Source organism: Manis pentadactyla, chromosome 9, assembly GCF_030020395.1.
Source record: "Manis pentadactyla isolate mManPen7 chromosome 9, mManPen7.hap1, whole genome shotgun sequence".
Lineage (NCBI taxonomy): Eukaryota > Metazoa > Chordata > Mammalia > Pholidota > Manidae > Manis > Manis pentadactyla.
In genome coordinates, this window is record NC_080027.1 from 93,570,359 (window position 1) to 93,591,381 (window position 21,023).

Here is a 21,023-nt window from a genome sequence, read left to right on the forward strand (position 1 = left end):
TGTGCATGAACTGCAGTCACAGCTCTCCTCTCCTGCCATGAGGATAAGGGACCATGGGCTTTGCCTACCTTAGGTTTGTCTTCCTTTGCATTGGTTCCTCAAAATCCCTGAATTCCTTCTGCACCAGAATATATTTTGGGATTGTACTATATTTAAATACAGAAAGACACATAATCTTACTGGAAAAAATCTCAAAATTTTCTTTTACTATTTTTGCTGTACATTTTTAATGAATTTTAACACATGTCTAGATTCATCATATTTGAAATACAGAACAGTCCCAGCATCCCAAAAAACTAACCCTTTTTAACATACTAGTATGGTCTACTTGGCACAGTTAATGAGCCAGTATTGATATATTATTACTATGTAAGTTCCATACTTCCTTCAGAAAATCTCAAAATCTTTAAAAAAAAGCACACAGCCATGAAATAAATGGAATTCTCCAGAAAACAAAGTCCTTGGATATATTTTTAAAATTTATTTATTAAGGTATCATTGATATACAATCTTATGCTCAAATTTTACATGAGCAACATTGTGGTTACTACATTCCCCCCATTATCAAGTCCCCACCCCATTACCCCATTACAGTCACTGTCCATCAGCATAGCAAGATGCTATAGAGTCACTACTTGTCTTCTCTGTGCTATACTGCCTTCCCTGTGCACCCCCATATTATGAGTACTAATTGTAATGCCCCTCCTCTTATCTCTCCCTTCCCACTCACCATCCAGTCCCTTTCTCTTTGGTAACTAACTGTTAGTTCATTCTTATGTCCTGTGAGTCTGCTGCTGTTTTGTTCCTTCAGTTTTTGCTTTGTTGTTATGCTCCACAAATGAGTGAAATCATTTGGTACTTGTCTTTCTCCGCCTGGCTTATTTCACTGAGCATAATACCCTCTAGTTCCACTTGAATATAATTTTTACAGGTGTTTTCCATGACATCTTTTTTATATCTGCTTAGTGGGTGAAGTATGAAATGTTCCTCTTTGTTCCTTCTATTGCTATTTCCTTAAATTCTATAATGTTTTATTGAGATGTTAAGTTCTTTTTATAGGTAGGAAGGTATATGTCTTATAAAGAGCATTTAGTTGGAATTTTTTATTGCAATTAAGTTGATACACAATATTATGTTAGTTTCAGATGCATAGCTACTGGATAACTGTATGTTACTAGATGCTTGCCACACATTAACTGGAATTTTAGAATCCAGCGGAAGACTGTCTTTTAATTGGTGTATTTTACTATTTACATTTATTGTGATCACTAATACATGTAGACATGTCACTGCCATCTGATTTTGTGTTTTACTCCCATGTTTTCATTTATTACTTTTTCCCCTCTTTCCTGCCTTCTTTTGAGTTGATAAGTTTTTCTTTATTATTCTTATTATGATTCTGTGTGATTTGTACACTAATGTTCATAACAGCTTTATTTGTAAAAGCCCCAACCTGGGAACCCAAATGTCCAGTAACAGATTAATAGATAAACAAATTGTGATATAACTAGACAATGGAATACTACTTAACAACAACAGATTTGGGATGAAATATTAATATACATAAAAACATAGATGTATCACAAAATAATTATTCTGAGTGAAAGAAGCCAGATAGCTCCCCAGAAAGTACACACCATATGATTCGATTTATGTGATACTGTAGAAGATGCATTCTAATCAATATTGACAAAATCAGATTGGTAGTCACATAGGGAGCAGTAGGAGAAGGGAAAGAGATAGGGATTATTAAGGGGCAGAAGGAGACTTTGGTGGGTAATGGATACGTTCATTATCTTGATTGTGTTGGCAGTTTTACAGGCTTGTCCACATGTCATAACCCACCAGTTGCACATTATAAATATTGCAGTTTGAAGAATGTCAATCATATCTTAGTGTAGTTGGCAGAATAATGACCCCCCAAAGATGTTTATGTCCTAAGCTCCAGAACCTGTGAATATATTACCTACATGGCAAAAAGGAATTAAGTTTACAGATTAACTAAATTTGCTGATCAGCTGACTTTAAAATAGGAATGATCCTGGATTATATGGGTGGGCCCAGTGAATCACAAGGGCCCTCAAAAGTGGCAGCCCTTTAAGTATTTGAAGACCTTTAAAGAACATTTTATTATGGAAAAATGTAAACTTTTACAAATATGAAGAGGACAGTATAATAAATCCCCATGTGCCCACCACTTACCTTCAAAAATTATCCACTCCAGGTAAATCCCATTTCCTTTACACTCTCACTTACTTCCTCCATCCTTTATTATTTTGCAACAAATCCTGGATATCATATCATTCTATCCACATGTATTTCACTATGTATAATTAGAAGATAAAGATTTAAACAACCACAATAATGCTGTTATCACTCTTAAATTTATGATAATCTCATGACACCATCAACTATCCAATCACTTATTCATAAGTGATTGGTTGGGCATCTGACCTTTTATTTTTTTTGAAACAATCCACATAAAAAGAACTTCCTGCCTTTTTTTTTAAGTATCAGATGCTCAGAAGAGGGAGTATATAATTTCACCTCTAAGTTGCATATGTGACCAATTTTGTGCACATGACAATTATGAGACAGGTTTACTGGGAAAGCTGAAGAACCATGTATACTCTGGCATCTGGTAAAAACCTTGTTCAGACTTGCAGGACAATGATGATAGGGTCTAAATCTAACTCCTTTACAGAGTTCACACAGTTCTATACAAATATGTCATTTGTAGTCCAATGAATGTTAATCTTTGTGAATGTTTTATTAAGCTGTAGCTTAGTTAATTCAGTTTCTTACAACCTAAGTGAAACCATCTGTATGGTCTTAACACTATGTGTGGTGTTGTCTCATCTGGAGCAGGTGGTTCCCTAGGCTCAGCCTCCAGAGGCACTCAGACTGTTATAGGGTGGTAAGTCTGGTATTCCCTGGAGTTGGCTCCCAAATCTCCCATCCTGCATGTCCTGCCCTGCCTCCTGGCTGCTGGTCTCTGTGGGGCGCCCCGGTTGCCCCAGGTTATCTCGGTTTGCAGTTCCACGCTGCTGCTTGGAGCATGTGGGTTGCAAGTCTTTTCAGCTACACCTGCACACAGATTCTGCCTGCCCCACTTGCCTTTCACAGCCTGTGCTGTGCACCGTGCCTCAGCCCTGCTGCCGGACAACCTCATTCCCAGCCAGCATGTTAGCTCCTGGGTTCTGGTACTGAGCCGGCTACATCCTATCTTAGTCTGGGACCATTTTGATAGGTGGGAACTGGGTTCGGTTCTGCTCTTGCCTCTTCCAGGCTGTGCTGGTGGCCAGTGCCCTTGCTGGGTTTTGCTCACTCACTTGTCCTTTTCCAGAAGGTGCACTTTGTTCTCTCCCACCGCTCCCCGGCCGCAGGTTCGAGAGCCGAATCCCTTACTTTGACCTCATGAATCTCATGTTTCTTTCTGAGGTTTCACTTAAAAATATGTAATATGATCCCATGAAGTAGGAAATGCAGGCCTTATGGTCTCCATTTAAAAACAAACAGAGGCTTCGAAAGAGTCAGGTAAGGTTTTGAGAGACCATAAGCTTAAGGATGAATGGCTTGGCTCAGAAGGTTTGGGGTGAAGCTAGACTGCTACTTTGCCAGGGGTGGGAAGAGCCTAGCAGAGGTATTGGGAACCTGGGCCTCTGGCTGGGGAATGCCCACTCAGGCCGCCCCATACAGGCCACACAGATCTTCCCGGTTTGCTCTGTGCAATAAACAACAACTCTGATCCTGTGTAAAAATAATGTGGCTGCCCCTTAGCAATGCTTACTGGGGGCCAGGTCCTAGGCTAACTGGTTCCCATACACTATTTCCCTTCATTCTCCCACATGCCGGAGAGCCAGGTATTGTTTGCCTCACTTTACAGATGAGGACACTGAGGTTCCTGAGATTTAAATAAATTGTCCTATGCCACACAGCTTTGAGTGGCTGGCATCACCTCCTGTGTGGTTCTGTGTGATGCCAAGTCCATGATTTTAGCTGTATTTCTTCTCAGAGGCTGCAGTTCTTAAACACCAGGTAGGCCTTATATCAGAGGCAGAGTTAGATGACAAACAGTCTCTAGTTAAAGGGACCAATCCCCCTGCTGTGTCTGAGAAACACTTATCAACAGAGACTCAGCAGCTCTTCGATCTTGAGATTGCTCTGCAGTTCCCGGTACCCATGAGCTAACAGACTTGAACAGGTTTTATTCTAGCTTTTTGAAAATTCCTTCTATTTATTGTTGCCCTGTACCTTTAAAAAAATATATATATCCCCAGACTGACTTAAGATTCATGAGTTAGGCTGCTGGCGTCATCCAGAAGGAGCCATTTACCTGATTTCTGTCCTCCGACACCTGCAGACATCTCTCACCATCCTGTTATTTAACCAGCATTGGGCTTACAGGCCCTACTTGCCACCCAGGTAGGGGTCTGTGGTCAGATCCAGCACATCTCCCAGCATCCTGTTCCTACAGGCTGCCTGCTCCGAACCCACACACTTACATCCCCAGAGCTGATGGCGCCAACCTGCTGCTGAGGCAGTGGTGAGGCTCCAGCTCCACCTCACCCTGGCTGCCCGGGAGAGCCAGGCTGTCACCCACTTCAGCACGCTATTGGCCAACTCCTAGTCCAGGAACATGCTCCTCCCCAATGCATGTGTGTCCTGCCAGAACTGTCCAGACGCACAAGACATATTTGGGACACCCCTCAGGTGTCCTGGGGCTGATAACCCTCTTCATGGTCACCTAGAACTTTGGGTAGACTTGAGTTGGGGGAGGAAATCTAGTTATGGACACCATATAAGAACCAGATAAACTAACCATAAGAAGCCTCTTCTAGTCTTCATATGACTCTACAGGATGATGAAACCCTTTCTGTATCATCTCCATCCTAACACACACTTGAATTTTTGCAGCTTTAAGCCACTAACAAAATGACAGACTTCAGGCCCAGGGAGCCCCACAGAGCCATGGCCACTGCTCAGGAGCTCCAGGGTCCTTTCAGCTTTATAAGGCACCATCCCTTGTGGTCAGAAGCAAATGATTCCACTTTGCCTTCTGGCCAAGATATAGCAATTGGTGATGGACTAGCCTTCCTGCCATAAACAAGCATAAAACTAGACAAAATATATGGGTAACTGTTCTCAGACATTTAACAATAAACAGTACAGAACTGTGATCTTCAGGAAGCATAAACTCCTGAGGTGGCCCATTTGCTGTGACTCCATCTGGAGATAGTTTCTGGACTGTGGAACCATCAGGTGGAGCCCAAGCAGAGTATGGGGCCCCTCTGAGCTAAGGAGGCAGACACAAGAGTGTGTGGCTATTGATGTGGCTGGAATCTGTGGGCGGGGGGCTAGGTATCGCGTTCGCTCCTTGTGGCGGTGACGACAGCGATACGTACACAGACCTGGTTCACTTCAGTTCTTTATTGTTGCTCGGAAGGTCGGGAGAAGGTGAGTGAGAAGAAGCAACAACCGGAGGGAGCGAGTGAGAGGAAGAATGAGAGGAGAGAGAGAGCTTCTCTTTCCCACTTATGCCTATATAAAGGAAGCTGGCCTATGGTGATCAAGATCATGCGTGACCTTTAAGCTGATTGGTAGCATGCCTTCTGCATGAGTTGAGCACGAGCGCGGAAGCATGGGGCAAGCCTATAGGAGCAACTTCCTTATGCTAATGCCACCAAACCAGGAAGGGTGGCGCCCAGAAAGCGGGTGCCATCTTAGGGCATTGGTCAGCTACAGTGGAAGGGCGGTGTTCAGCCATAGTGGGACTCAGCCTCGGCCGTAGGCCAGCCCCTACAGCTGGGCATTGAGAAGAAGGAGCAGAAAAGACATGTGCATGAGTGTTACAACCAGACCAGGAAACCCCCACTTACCTGCTTTCAATGGAGGCACAGACACACTATGGCCTGTGTCTCAGCAGTAGTAAAGGACGCATTATCGATATATGCAATTATGTGAATGAAACTCAAAAATACGCTGAGCAAAATGTCAGACACAAAAGTGTTCATGCTGTCTGATTTTATTCTCTGACGCTCTAGGGTGGGCAGAATGATGCTTTAGTATCAGAAAGGAGATCAGTGGAGTTTGGCGTGGGGAAGACTGATGCAAAGGATGTGGCCTCGGGAGAAAGGGGTTCCCCTTCTGGGACAAGTTCCCTGTTTATCTGGTGAAACTGAAATAAGACAAAGGGAAGGACAGGTTGGATTAAAGGGGTTTATTTCTCACAACTTGCTCGGGTTCCTTAACCAGGCCCTGTGCTATCTGGGGTCTCCTCCACCTGTGCATACTCTCTCCCCCTGCCCGCCCCCTCTGGCAGGAACTCCATGGGCGGGTCTGTGGTGACTGACTAGCACCAGACCAATTAGGTACTAGAAATGAAGGGGAGGAGAGAATGGCCATTTTTTCTCCACCCTTTGCCCTGAATCTACCTGAGGCTATGCTGTAGTAAACATCCACTGGCATGGAAACAGATTAAGGCCAGGCAGAAAATTCTGGAAATTCTGGGTGAAAACTTCCATTTATCCCACAAGGGGGTAAGGAGGGTGGAGGAGATGCTATACAGCTCACTTTGATGGTATCCACAAGTGTTTATACATTCGTCAAAACTCAAATAACTGTACAGTTGAGGTATGTGCAAAATATTTAGCTGTTTGAAAATAAAGAGCACAGACGTGGTGCAGGAGGGAGACCTGTCACGCTGACCTCTCACTAAAATGTGACCTTACACATTTGCTTGTGCTCTAAGTCCAAGTTTCTTTATCTCTAAACCGGGACTATTGTTAACATTAGTTTCATAGGGTCATTGTGAGTATTTAATAGGATATGATATACTGTTTTTTCATGGCCTGGATGGAACATAAAATCAGAAAACTCACTCTGTACATTCTTATTACCACTATTCGTGGATTTTTTCCTAATTGAATCATAAAAGAACAATTCTTTTTAGAAGAGTTGCCTAACAGATCTCAGAGTAGATGTGTGCCTTGCCCACCACCTACAGACCATGCAGCCAGAACATACAGATCACACCCTAGAAAGCCCCTTCCTTTGTGCCAGCTATCAGCTATCAGCCAGATCTCCTACCCACGCCAAACCGAGGATAACCTATATCTGGACAAAGAGGGAGGCCCAGCCCTTGCGACTAGGTGCAATCTCTTTGGGACAAGGCTGTCCAGTTAAATCCAAGCTGATGAGTTTAAATGGGCTCCTTTGACCCAGGGAGGTGTCAGAACAACACGTGTCTCTTGGATTCATGTGTAGTTTTCTGCCTCCATGTCCACAACAGCTTTCTTGGCAACTGGAGGCTGACCTACCCACAATTTGGCCTCTGCCACTTACCTTATGATCACTATCTCAGTAACACTCCCATTGGAACCTACCACCCCCTCCAGTACACACACCTGCTTAACCACACCTGGCCAGCCAACCTGCACAGTTCCCTACAAAGCCTTTTGCCCAGAGGGCTCCTGGTAGCTGCCTACCTCCCCTGGAGCCTGTAGAAGTAGGCACCCTCTAGATCAAGGGTTCTTTGCACCTGCAAGAAGCTGGAAGGATTTTTGGCATTAAGCTTTACCTGAGCTCCAAATCTGAAGTATCAGAGCTGCTTTCCATCAACTCGCAGGGGATTTCAGGCTAAAGATGAGAACTGAGAATGCATAATGGGTTGGGTTAAGACCAGGCTTAAATGAAGCTGGGCCTACACACCTTGTGTGAGACAATGTTTTATTTATCTTTGCATCTCCTGCCTTAGGGGAGCCTTTCTGCTTGCAACCGTCTTCTATTTTGACTTGTGATTCCATTTGTTCCCGTTTGAGTTTTGCTCAAGTTAGTTTAAAAACACACTGGGTGATGATGGCATGCAGAACATTGTTTTTTTCCTTCAGGCAGTTTGCTTAGTGGCAGAGTGGGCTTTGCCCTTAGGCAAACCTGGATTCGCCCATCAGCTCTGCTTCTTCTCAGCTCTTAGCTCTATGGCTGGGATGAGACCCCTGCCCCAGCCACGGTGGCCTTTCTGTGCATCTATCACACCATGCTCACTTCTCCCTCTGGGGCTTTGCTGTCCCCTCTGCCTGGGGCCCACTTCACCCAGGTCTTCTGAGGATAGTTTCTTCTTGTCATTCAGATCTTGGTTCAAATGTCATACCATCAGATGGAAACTTTCCTGTCCGCCATTTCTAAAGTAACTACTCCATTCCAGTTAGCACATCATCTCATTTTTATTTCTTCATAGCATTTTTCCTGTTTACTTGTTTATCATCTGTCATCCTCAATTAGAACAAAAACTTCTGGAGAGCACAGCAGGACCTTATCTGTCCTTTTTATCACTCTGTCCTTACAGCTTAGAATTATGCCTGGCACATACACAATGAGTTCTTGGTAAGTATTAATATTAAGTATTAGTATTAGCAAGTATTCACTTAGTGAAGTTAATCAGTAATCACTGAAAGAATCAAGAAGTCAGCATCTCACCTGAGTTTCTCTATCTATAAAATGGAGATAACAGTGCCTCCCTACAGGGTGAGTGCAGATTATGAGAATATATTTGTAAAGGGCTTAGCATGATGTTTGGCATGTAGTATGTGTACCATAATAGGCCCAGTTATTTCTACCTGCATTCCCCCCTCTGAGTCTATAAGCTCATCTAGGGCACAGATCATATCTTATTTGTTTATTTCTTATTGTCATGCATTTGGCAGACACTCACTAAAAATTAGTTTAAATGAAATAAAATTTCCTCCTAGTAAACCAAGGCATCACATAAATAAAATAGGAAACACACCCACTTTATCTTGTAGACTCAGCTCATGAGCCCTTCTGCCTACAAGGTCTATCCAGACTGCCAATCCTGGGAGAGTCAGGGGTAGGCACCTGTTCCCTGTGCAGACTCCACAGAAAGCACCTGTGTGTTTGGTCTCATGTGCTCATAGGCATGTTTTCCTTTACCAGGCTGCATGTGCTCTCTTTCTTATTTTATGCCCTCACTGGCTGGCCTCATGCCTCCTGGCACTTGGTTTAGAAGTTAGAGGACTAGATAGAAGTGGGAGGACAATGGCATCATGACAAACAATGCAGTCTCTGGACTCAAAGAGCCTGGGCCCAAATTCTAGCTTCTGCTTCTCACCAGCTGTGAGGCTTCAGACCAGTCACTCAGCCTCTCTGTGCTGCAGGCCCCTCGCCATGACACAGTTATTGAGGCAGTTAGCAGGTTCCCACACAGGCTCTGACAATAGCCCCCATTCTGATGGGCACCTCCTTTCACATGCATGTGCCCTAGACCATGCTGGACTCACAGTACACTCAGTGTTTGTCGACTTACCCTGAAAAGCCGTATGCACACTGGAAGTTTTTGGTAAGGGAAAGTACGTTAAAGGGATGGAGATGCTCGCTGAGCCTTAGGAATGGTACAGGCACACCTTACTTGTTTTTTTTTTTTCAATTTCATGGTTTTTCTATTAGATGTGGTAAATGTGAAGTATATTTGAGAAGATTCATACTTTCCTCCAAATCAATTTATAAACACTTTCAGAGAACCAATCACCTTAAGGAAAAAAATTTTCAGTGGTTACAGCTTGGGGGCTCACCCATCTGAAGGAAAAACTCTCTCCAAACAGAGAGAACTTTTCTTTGTCAGCTTCATTGTTTTCTAAGTTTACCTTTTCTGTGGACCTTTCTAAAACTTCCTCTGGGCCTTAAGTAGAGCAGTAAAAATCCAGTTCAGCCATGACTTTAAGAAATCTTATTCTCAATTATTATGCATGGGGCCAGAAGAGGGGGTATGGTGGAATGTTCTCAACAGTCAATTAATAACTAACATGTCACACATAACTGTAACAAGAGCAAGTTATGGGCTCTGTGCAACTGGGGCTGAAATGATGGCATAGGAAACCTTCTGATTAGATTTTCCTTTTCTAATGTCATTGTTAGCCATTGGGAAAAACAATTTTCATAGTAGCAATGTGACTGCATTCACTTAATAAGTAATTAGTAGTGAAGCATCACAGGGAGAAAAAGGGGCATTACTATTAGCACATATAATGTAGGGGGGTGGCACAGGGAAGGCAGTACAACACAGAGAAGACAAGTAGTGATTCTATAGCATTTTACTATGCTCATGGACAGTGACTGTAGTGGGATATGTGGTGGGGACTTGATAATGGAGGAAGTCTAGTGACCATAATGTTGTTCATGTAATTGTACATTAATGATACCAAAAAAAAAAAAACAAGGATTGGCTCTTTCCCCAGAGGGACTTCAGCCATGTGCCCACAACACTAGTGTGTTTTTCACAGGTACTCTTGAAAAATATTTGAATAAAGCTAGGCTAACAGGAATATCAAGAGCTTTAAGAATTGGCCCTTTTGTGGAAAGCAGTATGGAAGTTCCTCAAAAAAATAAAAATAAAAATACCATTTGACACAGGAATTCCACTCCTACGAATTTACCCTAAGAATGCAGCAGCCCAGTTTGAAAAAGACAGATGCACCCCTATGTTTATTGCAGCAGCGCTATTTACAATAGCCAAGAAATGGAAGTAACCTAAGTGTCCATCATAGATGAATGGATAAAGAAGAGGTGGTACATATACACAATGGAGTATTATTCAGCCATAAGAAGATAACAAATCCTACCATGTGCAACAACATGGATGGAGCTGGAGGGTATTATGCTCAGTGAAATAAGCCAGGTGGAGAAAGACAAGTACCAAATGATTTCACTCATATGTGGAGTATAAGAAGAAAGCAAAAACTGAAGGAACAAAACAGCAGCAGACTCACAGAACCCAAGAATGGACTAACAGTTACCAAAGGGAAAGGGACTGGGGAGGGTGGCTGGGAAGGGAGGGATAAGGGAGAAAAAGGGGCATTACGATTAGCACACATAATGTAAGGGGGTGGCACAGGGAAGGCAGTACAACACAGAGAAGACAAGTAGTGATTCTATAGCATCTTACTACACTGATGGACAGTGACTGTAGTGGGATATGTGGTGGGGACTTGATAATGGAGGAAGTCTAGTGACCATAATGTTGCTCATGTAATTGTACATTAATGATACCAAAAAAAACCACAAGGATTGGCCCTTTCCCCAGAGGGACTTCAGCCATGTGTCCACAACACTAGTATGTTTTTCACAGGTACTCTTGAAAAATATTTGAATAAAGCCCACATTTTAAAATGGTTTAGAATGGTTTTAAAATGACTAGAACTCAGTTCATTCTGGTCTAACATGGTGCATTTTAATAGAGGGTGGGAAGAAACACATGCCCATCCCTCACAGCAGAATAAAGTTCCTTTGACCTGAGCAGAATAGAAACCACAGCAGGCTCTGCTGATGGCCAGTGGCCTTGGTGGCGCCTTGGTGCTTGAAAGTATCTATTTTCAGTATATTAGGCCAGACTTCTCTTGTTGGTAGTGAAGCCTCAATTTAATTTTCTGAAATGTCATCAAGTGGATTTTCTTTTCACATGTTGCATAGTAATTATAAATGCAGTTCTCTATGGATGATGACAGCAGGGGCCGATTTTCAGAAGGGCACCCTAGGTCTGCTCTCCCACAGTGTGTTTGGGCTCATGGGTCCTTTTGCCTGCGTGCCACCAGGACCTCTTGTGGTGATTTATGAGGCAGCTGATTTGGGTGATGAGTGCAATCTGTGGTTACAGGATTGGGAAAATGTACCAAACATGCTGTGGACTGAACTGCGTCCACTCAAAACCCACATGTTGAGGCTTTACCCTGCAAGGGGATGGTGTCTGCAGGTGGGAATCAGGCTTAGGTGAGGGCACGGGGGTGGGGCCTTCAGGACCAGTTAGTGTCCATATAAAAAGAGACCCCAGAGAGCTTGCTTCCTCTTTGTCTCTGCCATGAGAAGGTAAGACACAAGAAAGGTGTTCTGCAAGCCAGGAAGGGAGTTCTCACCAGGGAACTGGATTGGCTGGCACCTTGATCTTGGACTTCCTAGCCTCCAGAACTCTGAAAAAGTAAATTCCTGTAGTTTAAGCCACTCAGTTCATGAAATTTTGTTATATCAGCCCAAGCTGATTAATGGCCTGGTTTTAACCACATGAGCTACACAGACAAATGAACAACTCATTCGTTTATTCATTTTATATTCTTTATACTACTATGTACCAGGTCCCATTTTAGGTAGTGAAGGATCAGTGGTAACAAGGATGAGCAGAAGACTCTACCTCATGGTTTAAAGTCTTATGGGAGAGACAGACATTAAGTGAATAATGCTGGGGACACAAACCAGGCTGAACATTCTGTGGTGACACAGAACATGATGGTGTGGTACGCAGAGCCACTCCACAGCAGGGGTTGCTGCCAGGGCAAAAGAAGCTGAAGAAGGTACACCAGTGGCCCAGGGGGAGGGGAGTGTGTGGGGACTGTATGGGGACTGTGGTGTGGGGAAGGCTGGAGGGCAGCAGGCACAGACACTTGAGGGCATGGGTGGGGGGTGATGTTAAGGAGGGCTTAGACCTGGCACACAGGCAAAAGGACCCATGAGCCCAAACACACTGTGGGAGAGCAGACCTAGGGCACCCTTCTGAAGATCGGCCCCTGCTGTCATGGTCCATAGATCAGAAGTGTGAGATGGTGGCAGCTGTGGTGACAGAAAACAAGAGTCTGAAGAAATATTTAAGAGAAAGAGTAGATGGAGCTTGATGACTGGGTAGGCACTGGGAGGGAGAAATAAAGGCAAACGGGAAGCCTAGTTTCTGGCTTAGGAAAACAGTTGAACACGTGTTCCATCACTGAGGTAGGAACTGCTGGATGAGGCCCAGGACTGGGAAGAAAAAGACTGTATGTTTGGTTTTAGACAAGTTGAGTTTGCAATACTTTGAGATGCTAGGAGGAAATGTTGAGCAGGCACTTGGGTGTGACTGGCTATGGATACCCAGCACTGTCCAGAAGAGCTTTCACTGGCGATGCAAGGACTCTGTACTAACCCTGTCTAATATTTTGGCCACCACCCACATGTGGCCACTTCAGTTTAAGTTAATTATAATTAAAATTTCAGCCTCCCGGTTGCACTAGCCACACTGCAAGTGCTTAACAACTATATGTGGTCAGTGACCTTCACGCCAGACAGCACAGTCCTAGAGCCAGAGAAGCAGTCTGGGGTGGAATATAAAAATTCAACCCCTGGGTGAATGAGGTTTATGACTGGGTCAGTCTGTCTAGGAAGAGGGCAGGGCCATCAGTGAAAAGGGGAAATGGCTGGGACTGAGCCTCAAGACCTTCAACACAGAGAGGCTGGTAAGGAAGACGGCCTTCGAAGGACACCGAGGAGAAGCAGAGACCAGGGAGAAAGCCCCGGGAGCACTATCCTGCAAGCCACAGGAGAGGGCGTTTCGAGAGGGAGAGAAGAAGCAACAGCTTGGCACTGCCCATGGCCAAGGAGGATGAAGGCTGAATGTTTACTGCACAGTGAATGCAGGTCACTGACCTCCGCAAAGCTAACTTGGAGGAGGGCCAGCAGCGAGGGTGGAGAGTGAGTCGGAGGGAGCAAGGGCAGATGCAGGAGGTCCTCCCTGAGGCTTACTGCAGGGTCAGGAACAAAACTTCACTACATGCACAAAGAGAAAAGAGAGAGTGGTAAACATTTATCAAATGGCACCAATTCTACATTAAGTACCCACTATGCCCCAGCACAATGTTAGGACTGTAGATACACAGATAAACCAATAACAGTTTTTGCCACTGGGTCTTGTTGGGGAGACAGACATGTTTTTTCTGTATCATATGGTAAGTGCCATCATACATACATAAATAAATAAAATCCATATGGCTATGGTGTATGAGATGTTGATGAGTTCTGTTTGAGAACATCACACATGATGTCCAAGGATGACATTCAGGTGGGCACTTAATGAGTAGAAGTCGGGTAGGGAGGAAAGTATTCAAGGCAAAGGAAAAATATAAATAGATGCAAGGAAGCTTGAAACTTGAGCTTCTGCCCTGTCCATCTCTGGATTGCTGCTCTCTGGACGGAAATGCAGGAAGAACTGAGTGAACCCGTAGGCTAAGAAACCTGTGGAAGTCGAGTGTCAGGTTGCAAGAGGGCAGATAACTGGTGGGCTGGCGGCTGATGAAGGTACTGCCTGACCGGGGTCCTGGCTACACTTCCCTTTTCCCTACTGTCCTGCTGTCCTCTGAGGTCGCAGCAGATGGGCCTGGCTGCTGTTTCTCCAAGATTCTGCACACGCTCGTGGTCAGGTATGTTTCTGGTGCTGTTCCACTGCCCTGCATCTGAGTCCTGCCCCACTTCACACCTCAGATGCCCTCTGTTACCTCCCTATCTGACACAGAATTTACTCTCGGGTTTGCCTGGTTGCTTTGTCCCCCACCAGCATTACTGTTACCTCATTTATTGGTCTAGCTTCCCACTAGCTCCGTGAAGGCAGCACCTTTGGTGTGCTGACTGTTGTATCTGGAGTCTAGAGCAGTGCCTGTACATACCCTAAGATTTTTGGTGAAATGAATGAACCAAGGGAGTGGGAAGAGAGTGGAGAAGGACGCTGGTGATCTGGATCTGAGGGATGACGCTACAGCGGCATGAACCCCAGAAGCTTCCACTTTATTGGCTGAGTGGGCTGGGAGCTCTTCTGAGAGGAGCCAGGGCTACAAGGTCTGGACATCTGTGGGGAATGGGAAGGGAGGGAATGTGAGGAGGAAGGTGGGAATGCAAACATTTGAACTCCAGCCCAACAGATAATTGCACTGTGCCTGGGGGTGAGGTGAGGTTCCAGAGAGAAGACAGCTCCTTACCCACTTTGGGCAATTGACTTACCTTTCTTGAAGGCAAATACAGAATTATAGTCTGGAGAGCCAAGAGATACTCCTGACCGAATAAGCCAGGTGATAGTGGGAATGGAGATAAAAGGTGAAAAGAAGGGAGGAAACAACCTATCCAAGAGCTGCAGGTGCGGTTTGAAGGGATGAAGCCAAAGTACAGAGAAGGCTTCCTAGGTGTCCTGCTTTATAATGAAAGGAGGAAAGGGGAGGGAGGGGGGCAGGGAAGGGACAGAGAGAGGGAAGGGAAGGGAAGGGAAGGGTGGGGAAGGTGGAGATGAGGAGGGAGAGGAGGGAAGAGAGGGAGGGGAGGAGAGGGGAGGGGAGGAAGGGAAGGTGGGGAGGGGAGAGGAGGGGACAACCCCCAACTTAAAGGGACCTGCTATTTGGCTGCGGGAATTCTTGGCTGGAAATGGGTTTTGGGACAGTGCCAGCTGCAGTCCTCTTGCATCCCCCTCCTCTGGCATTTGTGAAAACAGGCAGTGAAGAAATAGAACCAGACCTTATTCAATTCTCTCCTTGCTTCTATTTCCATTGTAATTGTTTTATTAATAAGCTGGGGCTGCCAAGCTCATACTAAATATAACACACTATTGTGTGTGACCAGGTTTCAGAGGTACAGAGACATGTTTTTTACTGCTGAGAATGGGAGGTTTAGTGACTGATAGCCATAATTCTTTTTCTGGTTGTTGTTTCTGAGATTTCTTTATATGCAAGAAAATAATGAAAACCAGGGAAATACGAGGTCAATTTTTTGGTGCGAAAGAGTCCCTCTATGAGCTGCAGGCTGCCCAAAGGGATCCTTGCTTTCCACAAATGTGCTAAATTCAGGATTAGAGTTTCCTTTATTTTTATTAAGATTCTCAAAGTTAACATGATTTCCTGTTCCCTGCAACTTGATCACTCATCACTTTCTCCATCTCAGTTGGTGACAACTTCATCCTTCAGGACAAAACCTTTGGATGTGTCCTTGACTTCTTTCTTTAGTATTCCATATCTAACCGGTCAGAAAATTCTGTGGGGTCAGCCTTCAAAATACACCCTAAATATGACCACCTTTCTCCCTGTCCAATCCTCTTTGATCTTTTCCCCAGATTATTGCACGAGCTTCCCACAGGTTCTCCACTAACTTCCCCAGTGGCTAGAGTGTTCCTATTAAAATATATGTCAGATCATGGCACTAATCTGTGCAAAACCTTTCCATGGCTACCCACTTCACTCAGTGTGGAAGCCCAAATCCTTACCACGGCCCATGAGGTGGTGTCTTCTCTGGCCCCAATGCCTCTCTACCTCATCTGCTCCTGCTGCCCCTCATGCAGACTGCTCCAGCTGTGCTCACCTCCTTGGTGGCCTTGGACTGGCCAGGCAGCCTCCCTCTGACAGGAGGGGTCCCTCGCACATTCCTGAATTCACTCCTCCACTGCCTTCCACTCAGGGCTCACCTGTCTGCTTCTCAGTGAAGCCAACCCTGACTACCCCGTTTAAAATTGCACCTGCATGCCACATCCTTTACCCTTTAATCTTTTCCTTGCAACCATACTTCGTAGTTCATGTAATTATTAATATATACTTAGCTATTGGTTTAATTGCCCATTCAGGTTTTGTTTTCTTCATTAATGTATCCCCAGGATTCAGAACACCCATCACAGGGCAGGTATTTGATAAATATTTACTGAAGGAATGAGGGGTGAATTCCCTTTACTTAAATTCTTGATAAAATAACTAGACTTTAAACTAGATTTTTTGAGAGATTTTCATTCTAATTGAATTAACCATGGTTTCATTATTTCCAGATAAGTGGTTGTGCCAGTTCAATATGGAGCTGGGTGGAGGTTCCGGTACAGGACACGTGGACTAAGAATTGTCTGTCCTGGAAGCTGGATAAATCTAGGTGCTTTACTCCCCCGAAATTTTAAGACTCTGTTGGAAGGTGATGGAGAGGAGCTTGTGGGGCCCTGTCCCCAGATCCCAGCTTCTCGCTTGGGATCCCCCCAGGGTCTGCATCGCTCTGGGGAGGGAGGCCGGGAGCAATTGTTCCTCAGGGAACCCCGCATGTCCCCAGACCCAGGTCCCCAGGAGGGCCGTGGTGGAGGCCTCGTGGGTCACCAACACCCCGGCAGGGCTCACCCTCTACGAGTGAGTGGTGGGGGCGTCGTGGGGTCACCAACAGCCCGTCGGGGGCACAGGTGGGATGCAAGGGATTCTCAGGCAGCGGAGAAGGTCCTCAGAAGTCTTGGTTTTCACAATTCTAACCTTTCTGGGAGTTTTATTAACTTACATGTAGTAAAACATTCATGAAATTTACCATTTTAGTCACTTTTAAGTGTACCTCTGAAACCACAGAAAGTCACCCACGAGTTTTAAATAGGAATTTGGGCAAAGGAGGTGAGAGGCTGACGGCTTGAGGCCGCTGCGCGCGGGAACCCCGGCCGAGCAGCGTGGAGCTTGCGGCTGCTCCGGAGGCCGCGTCCCAAGAACCACGTTTCAGGAACCAACGGAAGCTGCGGCGCAGCCTCTGCGGGAACTTTCGCTCTAACTCCAGGTTCGCGCGGCCCCGGCCCCGCCCCCGCCGCGTGCACGCGCCCCCGGCCCCTCCGCCCGCTGCCCCCGACTCCTCCGCGGGCTCGCGCAGGCGCCCAGCTCCGGCCGCCCCTCCCCCAGGTGCGTGCGCGCGCGTGCGGCCGGATCCCGGGCGGAGAGCCGAGGAGGAGCACGCGCTGGGTGAGCGCCGCGGAGACAAAGCCGCGCCCGGGGCCCGCCAGGACGGCTTTGCGCGGGGGCCGCCGCTGCGCAACAGGTCTGTGCGCTGCCTGGGCCTGGCCGCGCGCCCCGATGAGGTTCGGGTCCACGATGATGCCGGTGAGCGGGCAGGTCCGCCGGTCCGAGGGAGCCTGGCGCGGTCCCGAGCGTGGCCGGCGGCTCGCGAACTTCCCGGCCGGCCTCCGCTTTCCGCAGTTGGGGGTAGGGCACAGGGGACTCTGCTTGCTTTGTCTCCTCCTCTGTCCCTTAAACTTTCTGTGGGGTGACACGCTGAGCGGCGCGCGCGCGCCGATCCGCGGAGTTTCCTGCTCGTGTCCGCGAGCGCCGCCGAGCCGCGCTGTCCGGAAGCCAATCGGTGCGGGCGGCCTCGGGCGCGGCGGGGTCCCCGCGGGCGGCTGAGGCGCCGTGGATGGCCTGCCTCGGCGGCCCGGGCTCCTGGAGAAGGGTGTTCCGGGGGGAGTGGGAGTCGTGCCCCCACTGAGGCGGGGTCACCTTCTCGTGGCCTCAGAGAAACAAACTCTCCTACTGTTGTGCTGTCTGCGGGGTTGAGCGGCCACTAAGTGAACTCACTTGCGGTCACAGATACGCGTACCTGCGGTCGCCCGCCTGGCCCCCTCCGCCCCTCGGCAGGGCGTCCTCAACCTTCACCGATTCCTGGAATTGGACATTGAGGTCCGATGGTTTGGGATACCGGGTCCTGGAGGATTCGAGGAATTTGAAAGAGTTAATAGCATCACGCACCCTATGTTAGCTTAACACCTGCTTATGAAGTCAGGATTGCACTGTGAATGCCTGATATTGAAGCGTGAACCACGGGTAAGGATGAAGGATGTCGCCGTTGAAACAGTGATTCCCTGGATTTACAAGTCCTGTTGAAATGACTGCTGCAGCTTGTCTCTAAATTTTTTCTGAAAGGGGCAAAGACAAACATTGGTTGTTGCGATGTGATTTCATGCCAAGGTATCTTTCAGGCTTTCCTAAAACTTAAAGTTTTTCTTCTCCCACGTACATACCAGATCATCAGAATTTATAAAAATTTAGGTAGCCCTTGCCTCTTCTGATTGACTTTCTAATGTCAGAGTAGAATCTTAACAGACCTATGGTGTGGGGACATGCACACCAGCTTTGAATCCAGACTTCAATATTTGCTCAGCTACTACTTTTGTGACAACAGGGTTTTTTAAGAAAATGATTTGTCTCAGTGTCATCATCTGTAAAATGGGCATGTCAGTAGTACCTAGCTTTTAGTGTGGCTATGAGGATTAGAGCTATTATTAATGAAGCAATTAGTACAGTGGCTAGGTTGGAATAGGTACTTCTCTTGAATTTGCAGCATTGGCTAAACTGGAGATTCTTATGTTGTGATACATAAAATTTCATAAAAATTTGAAACAATTTTTAATTGAATAACTTCATGTTATATGTATCTTTATCCTAAACTATTTTATTTTTGGTACTTTAAAATAAACTTATATCCTTAAATATATTTGTCATCTTTAGCTTTTAATATGCTTGGATTTTTATTCCAACATTGAAGGAGGTTTTGTATTTTATTACTTTGAAAAATTCTAACCAATTTATCAGGAAAAAGCATTATGCTTAATATGAAAAAAATGGATAGTCTCAGAATGTAGACAGTGGTCTTGATGTGCTTTTTTTGTTGTGGCAAAACGTACATAACAAAAATTACCGCCTCAAGCATTTTTAAGTGTGTAGTTATGTGACATTAAGAGTACATTATTTGATTCGCTTTTAAAGGCATCCTAAAGATAAGTGTGCTATTTAGACTACATTTTATTAAAAATGTGCAAATAACTTGTGTTCATGAGGTTTCTCACCAGATGGTAGAGAATCAAGTGATTTTTTTCACGTGGGACATGAAGTGATAATTGGATCCAAAAGCAGAGAGGGAAGATGCATTTGAGCAGGCTAACTAAAAATAAGTAGAGCGCTGAGAATCACAATGGAGGTAATGATAGGGTACTGCAGAGTGGGTATGATAATTACACTAATTTTCAGATACCTGCCATTGTTAGTGTTTCTTGTTCTATGATATTTCTACAACTTGGTGAGCAGAAACTGGTTAATCTTTCAACTTGACACCTAATTTTTCTTCTTAAAGAAAGGGTCATTTGCAGTTTCAATATTTTCAGTGAGTCACTGTCATTGTATTTGGTTCTCAAATACAGGGAGATAATTATTAAAAGCAAAGTTTCTCAGCTATTTCAAGTTATATTAGATAGTTTTTTTTCATAACTTTCATTTTGTGAAGTGTTATATCCTAACAAAAATACGTCAGGAAAGCTAACTCTAAAAGCATTCACTGCTCTTTTTAGATACAGTTTTATAAAAATTTGTGCCTGCTGCTGAAGTGGTATGTTTAAAAAAAAACTTATGTATAGAACCACACACCATATTCTGCAGTGCCACAGGGAAGGCCAGCTAGAGGATTGTGTCTCAATAGTAGATGTCATACATTTGACATAGATGACTAGCTGTGATGGGAATGTTCTGTACCTGTGCTGCCCAGTCTGGTAGGCACCAGCCACCTGACATGTGGCTAATGGGACTGAAAAACTGAATTTTAAAAATATCTGTATTTAATTATAATTATATCTGAATAGTCACATGTGCCTTGTGGCCACTGTATTGACAGTGCAGTCAGTTTGATGAAGTAGTGCAAAGAATAATACATTTGAGTAGCTTATTTGCAGGTTTATATTTACATTAATACTCTAAAATGAAATAGTAATGGCCTATTTATCCCTAATGACTTAGAGAATGGGTTTTTCCAGTTGTTGAATTTAGTGTTCTGTTGAAATGAATTTCATCACATAGCCCTAATGCAGCTGATAATTTCAAGAAAATAATAGTTTATTAAAAAAAATTGAACTGATCATGGTTTAAGTTTTATCTTTCAGTGCTGCAGAAGCATAATAATTATTTCTAGTTGTTCTATGATGCTGTCAAATAATATCTGATTGTTTAAGCTTCTAGGTTGGGGAGTCCAGGGGGAGAAAAAAATGGTTTCTTGTTGTATCTCCTTTGGAAGTTTGACACGTGGTCAGTAGGATTTATATATTTTCAAAGGTAACCATGTACAACTTGTGCAACTCACAGACCAATATAGCTCGACTTATGCTTAATAGTTGTATTATTTTTGTGTAAGTGGCTGGTTTTATTTGCACATACTGTTAAAACTGAAACTGTGCTTTGAAATTAAAACCATTTAAAGATATAGCTTGGGAATAGTATATGATTATACCATATGCTGATATAATTATTTCTCATTGTTGAGCAGTAATGTAGCAAGTTACCTTAGGTTTTATTCCACAATAAAGTCTTTCTTTATAGAATTGTAATTCCTCAAAAGCTGTTAAACAAATCATCTGTTTTAAAAAAATGTGCCAGATGTCTCACATTTTATGTATAGTTAGGCTTGTTGCCATGTGACTTCTATAT

At 44.8% G+C, this 21,023-nt stretch overlaps 1 protein-coding gene across 4 annotated transcripts in view; it reads left to right on the forward strand.

Annotated features, from left to right (window-relative positions):
* The first annotated feature begins 17,416 nt into the window (after positions 1-17,416).
* TP53BP2 (tumor protein p53 binding protein 2) overlaps positions 17,417-21,023 on the forward strand; it is a 79,532-nt gene continuing 75,925 nt past the window's right edge. For 2 of the 4 annotated variants that reach the window (XM_036928162.2, XM_036927352.2), the window contains exon 1: positions 17,529-17,660. Coding sequence is in view for 1 of the 4 variants with exons in the window: in XM_036927352.2 (XP_036783247.2) it covers positions 17,634-17,660 (27 nt within the window). In the remaining 3 variants the exon portion in view is untranslated. The other 2 variants (XM_036932095.2, XM_057507823.1) reach the window with 2 other exon arrangements.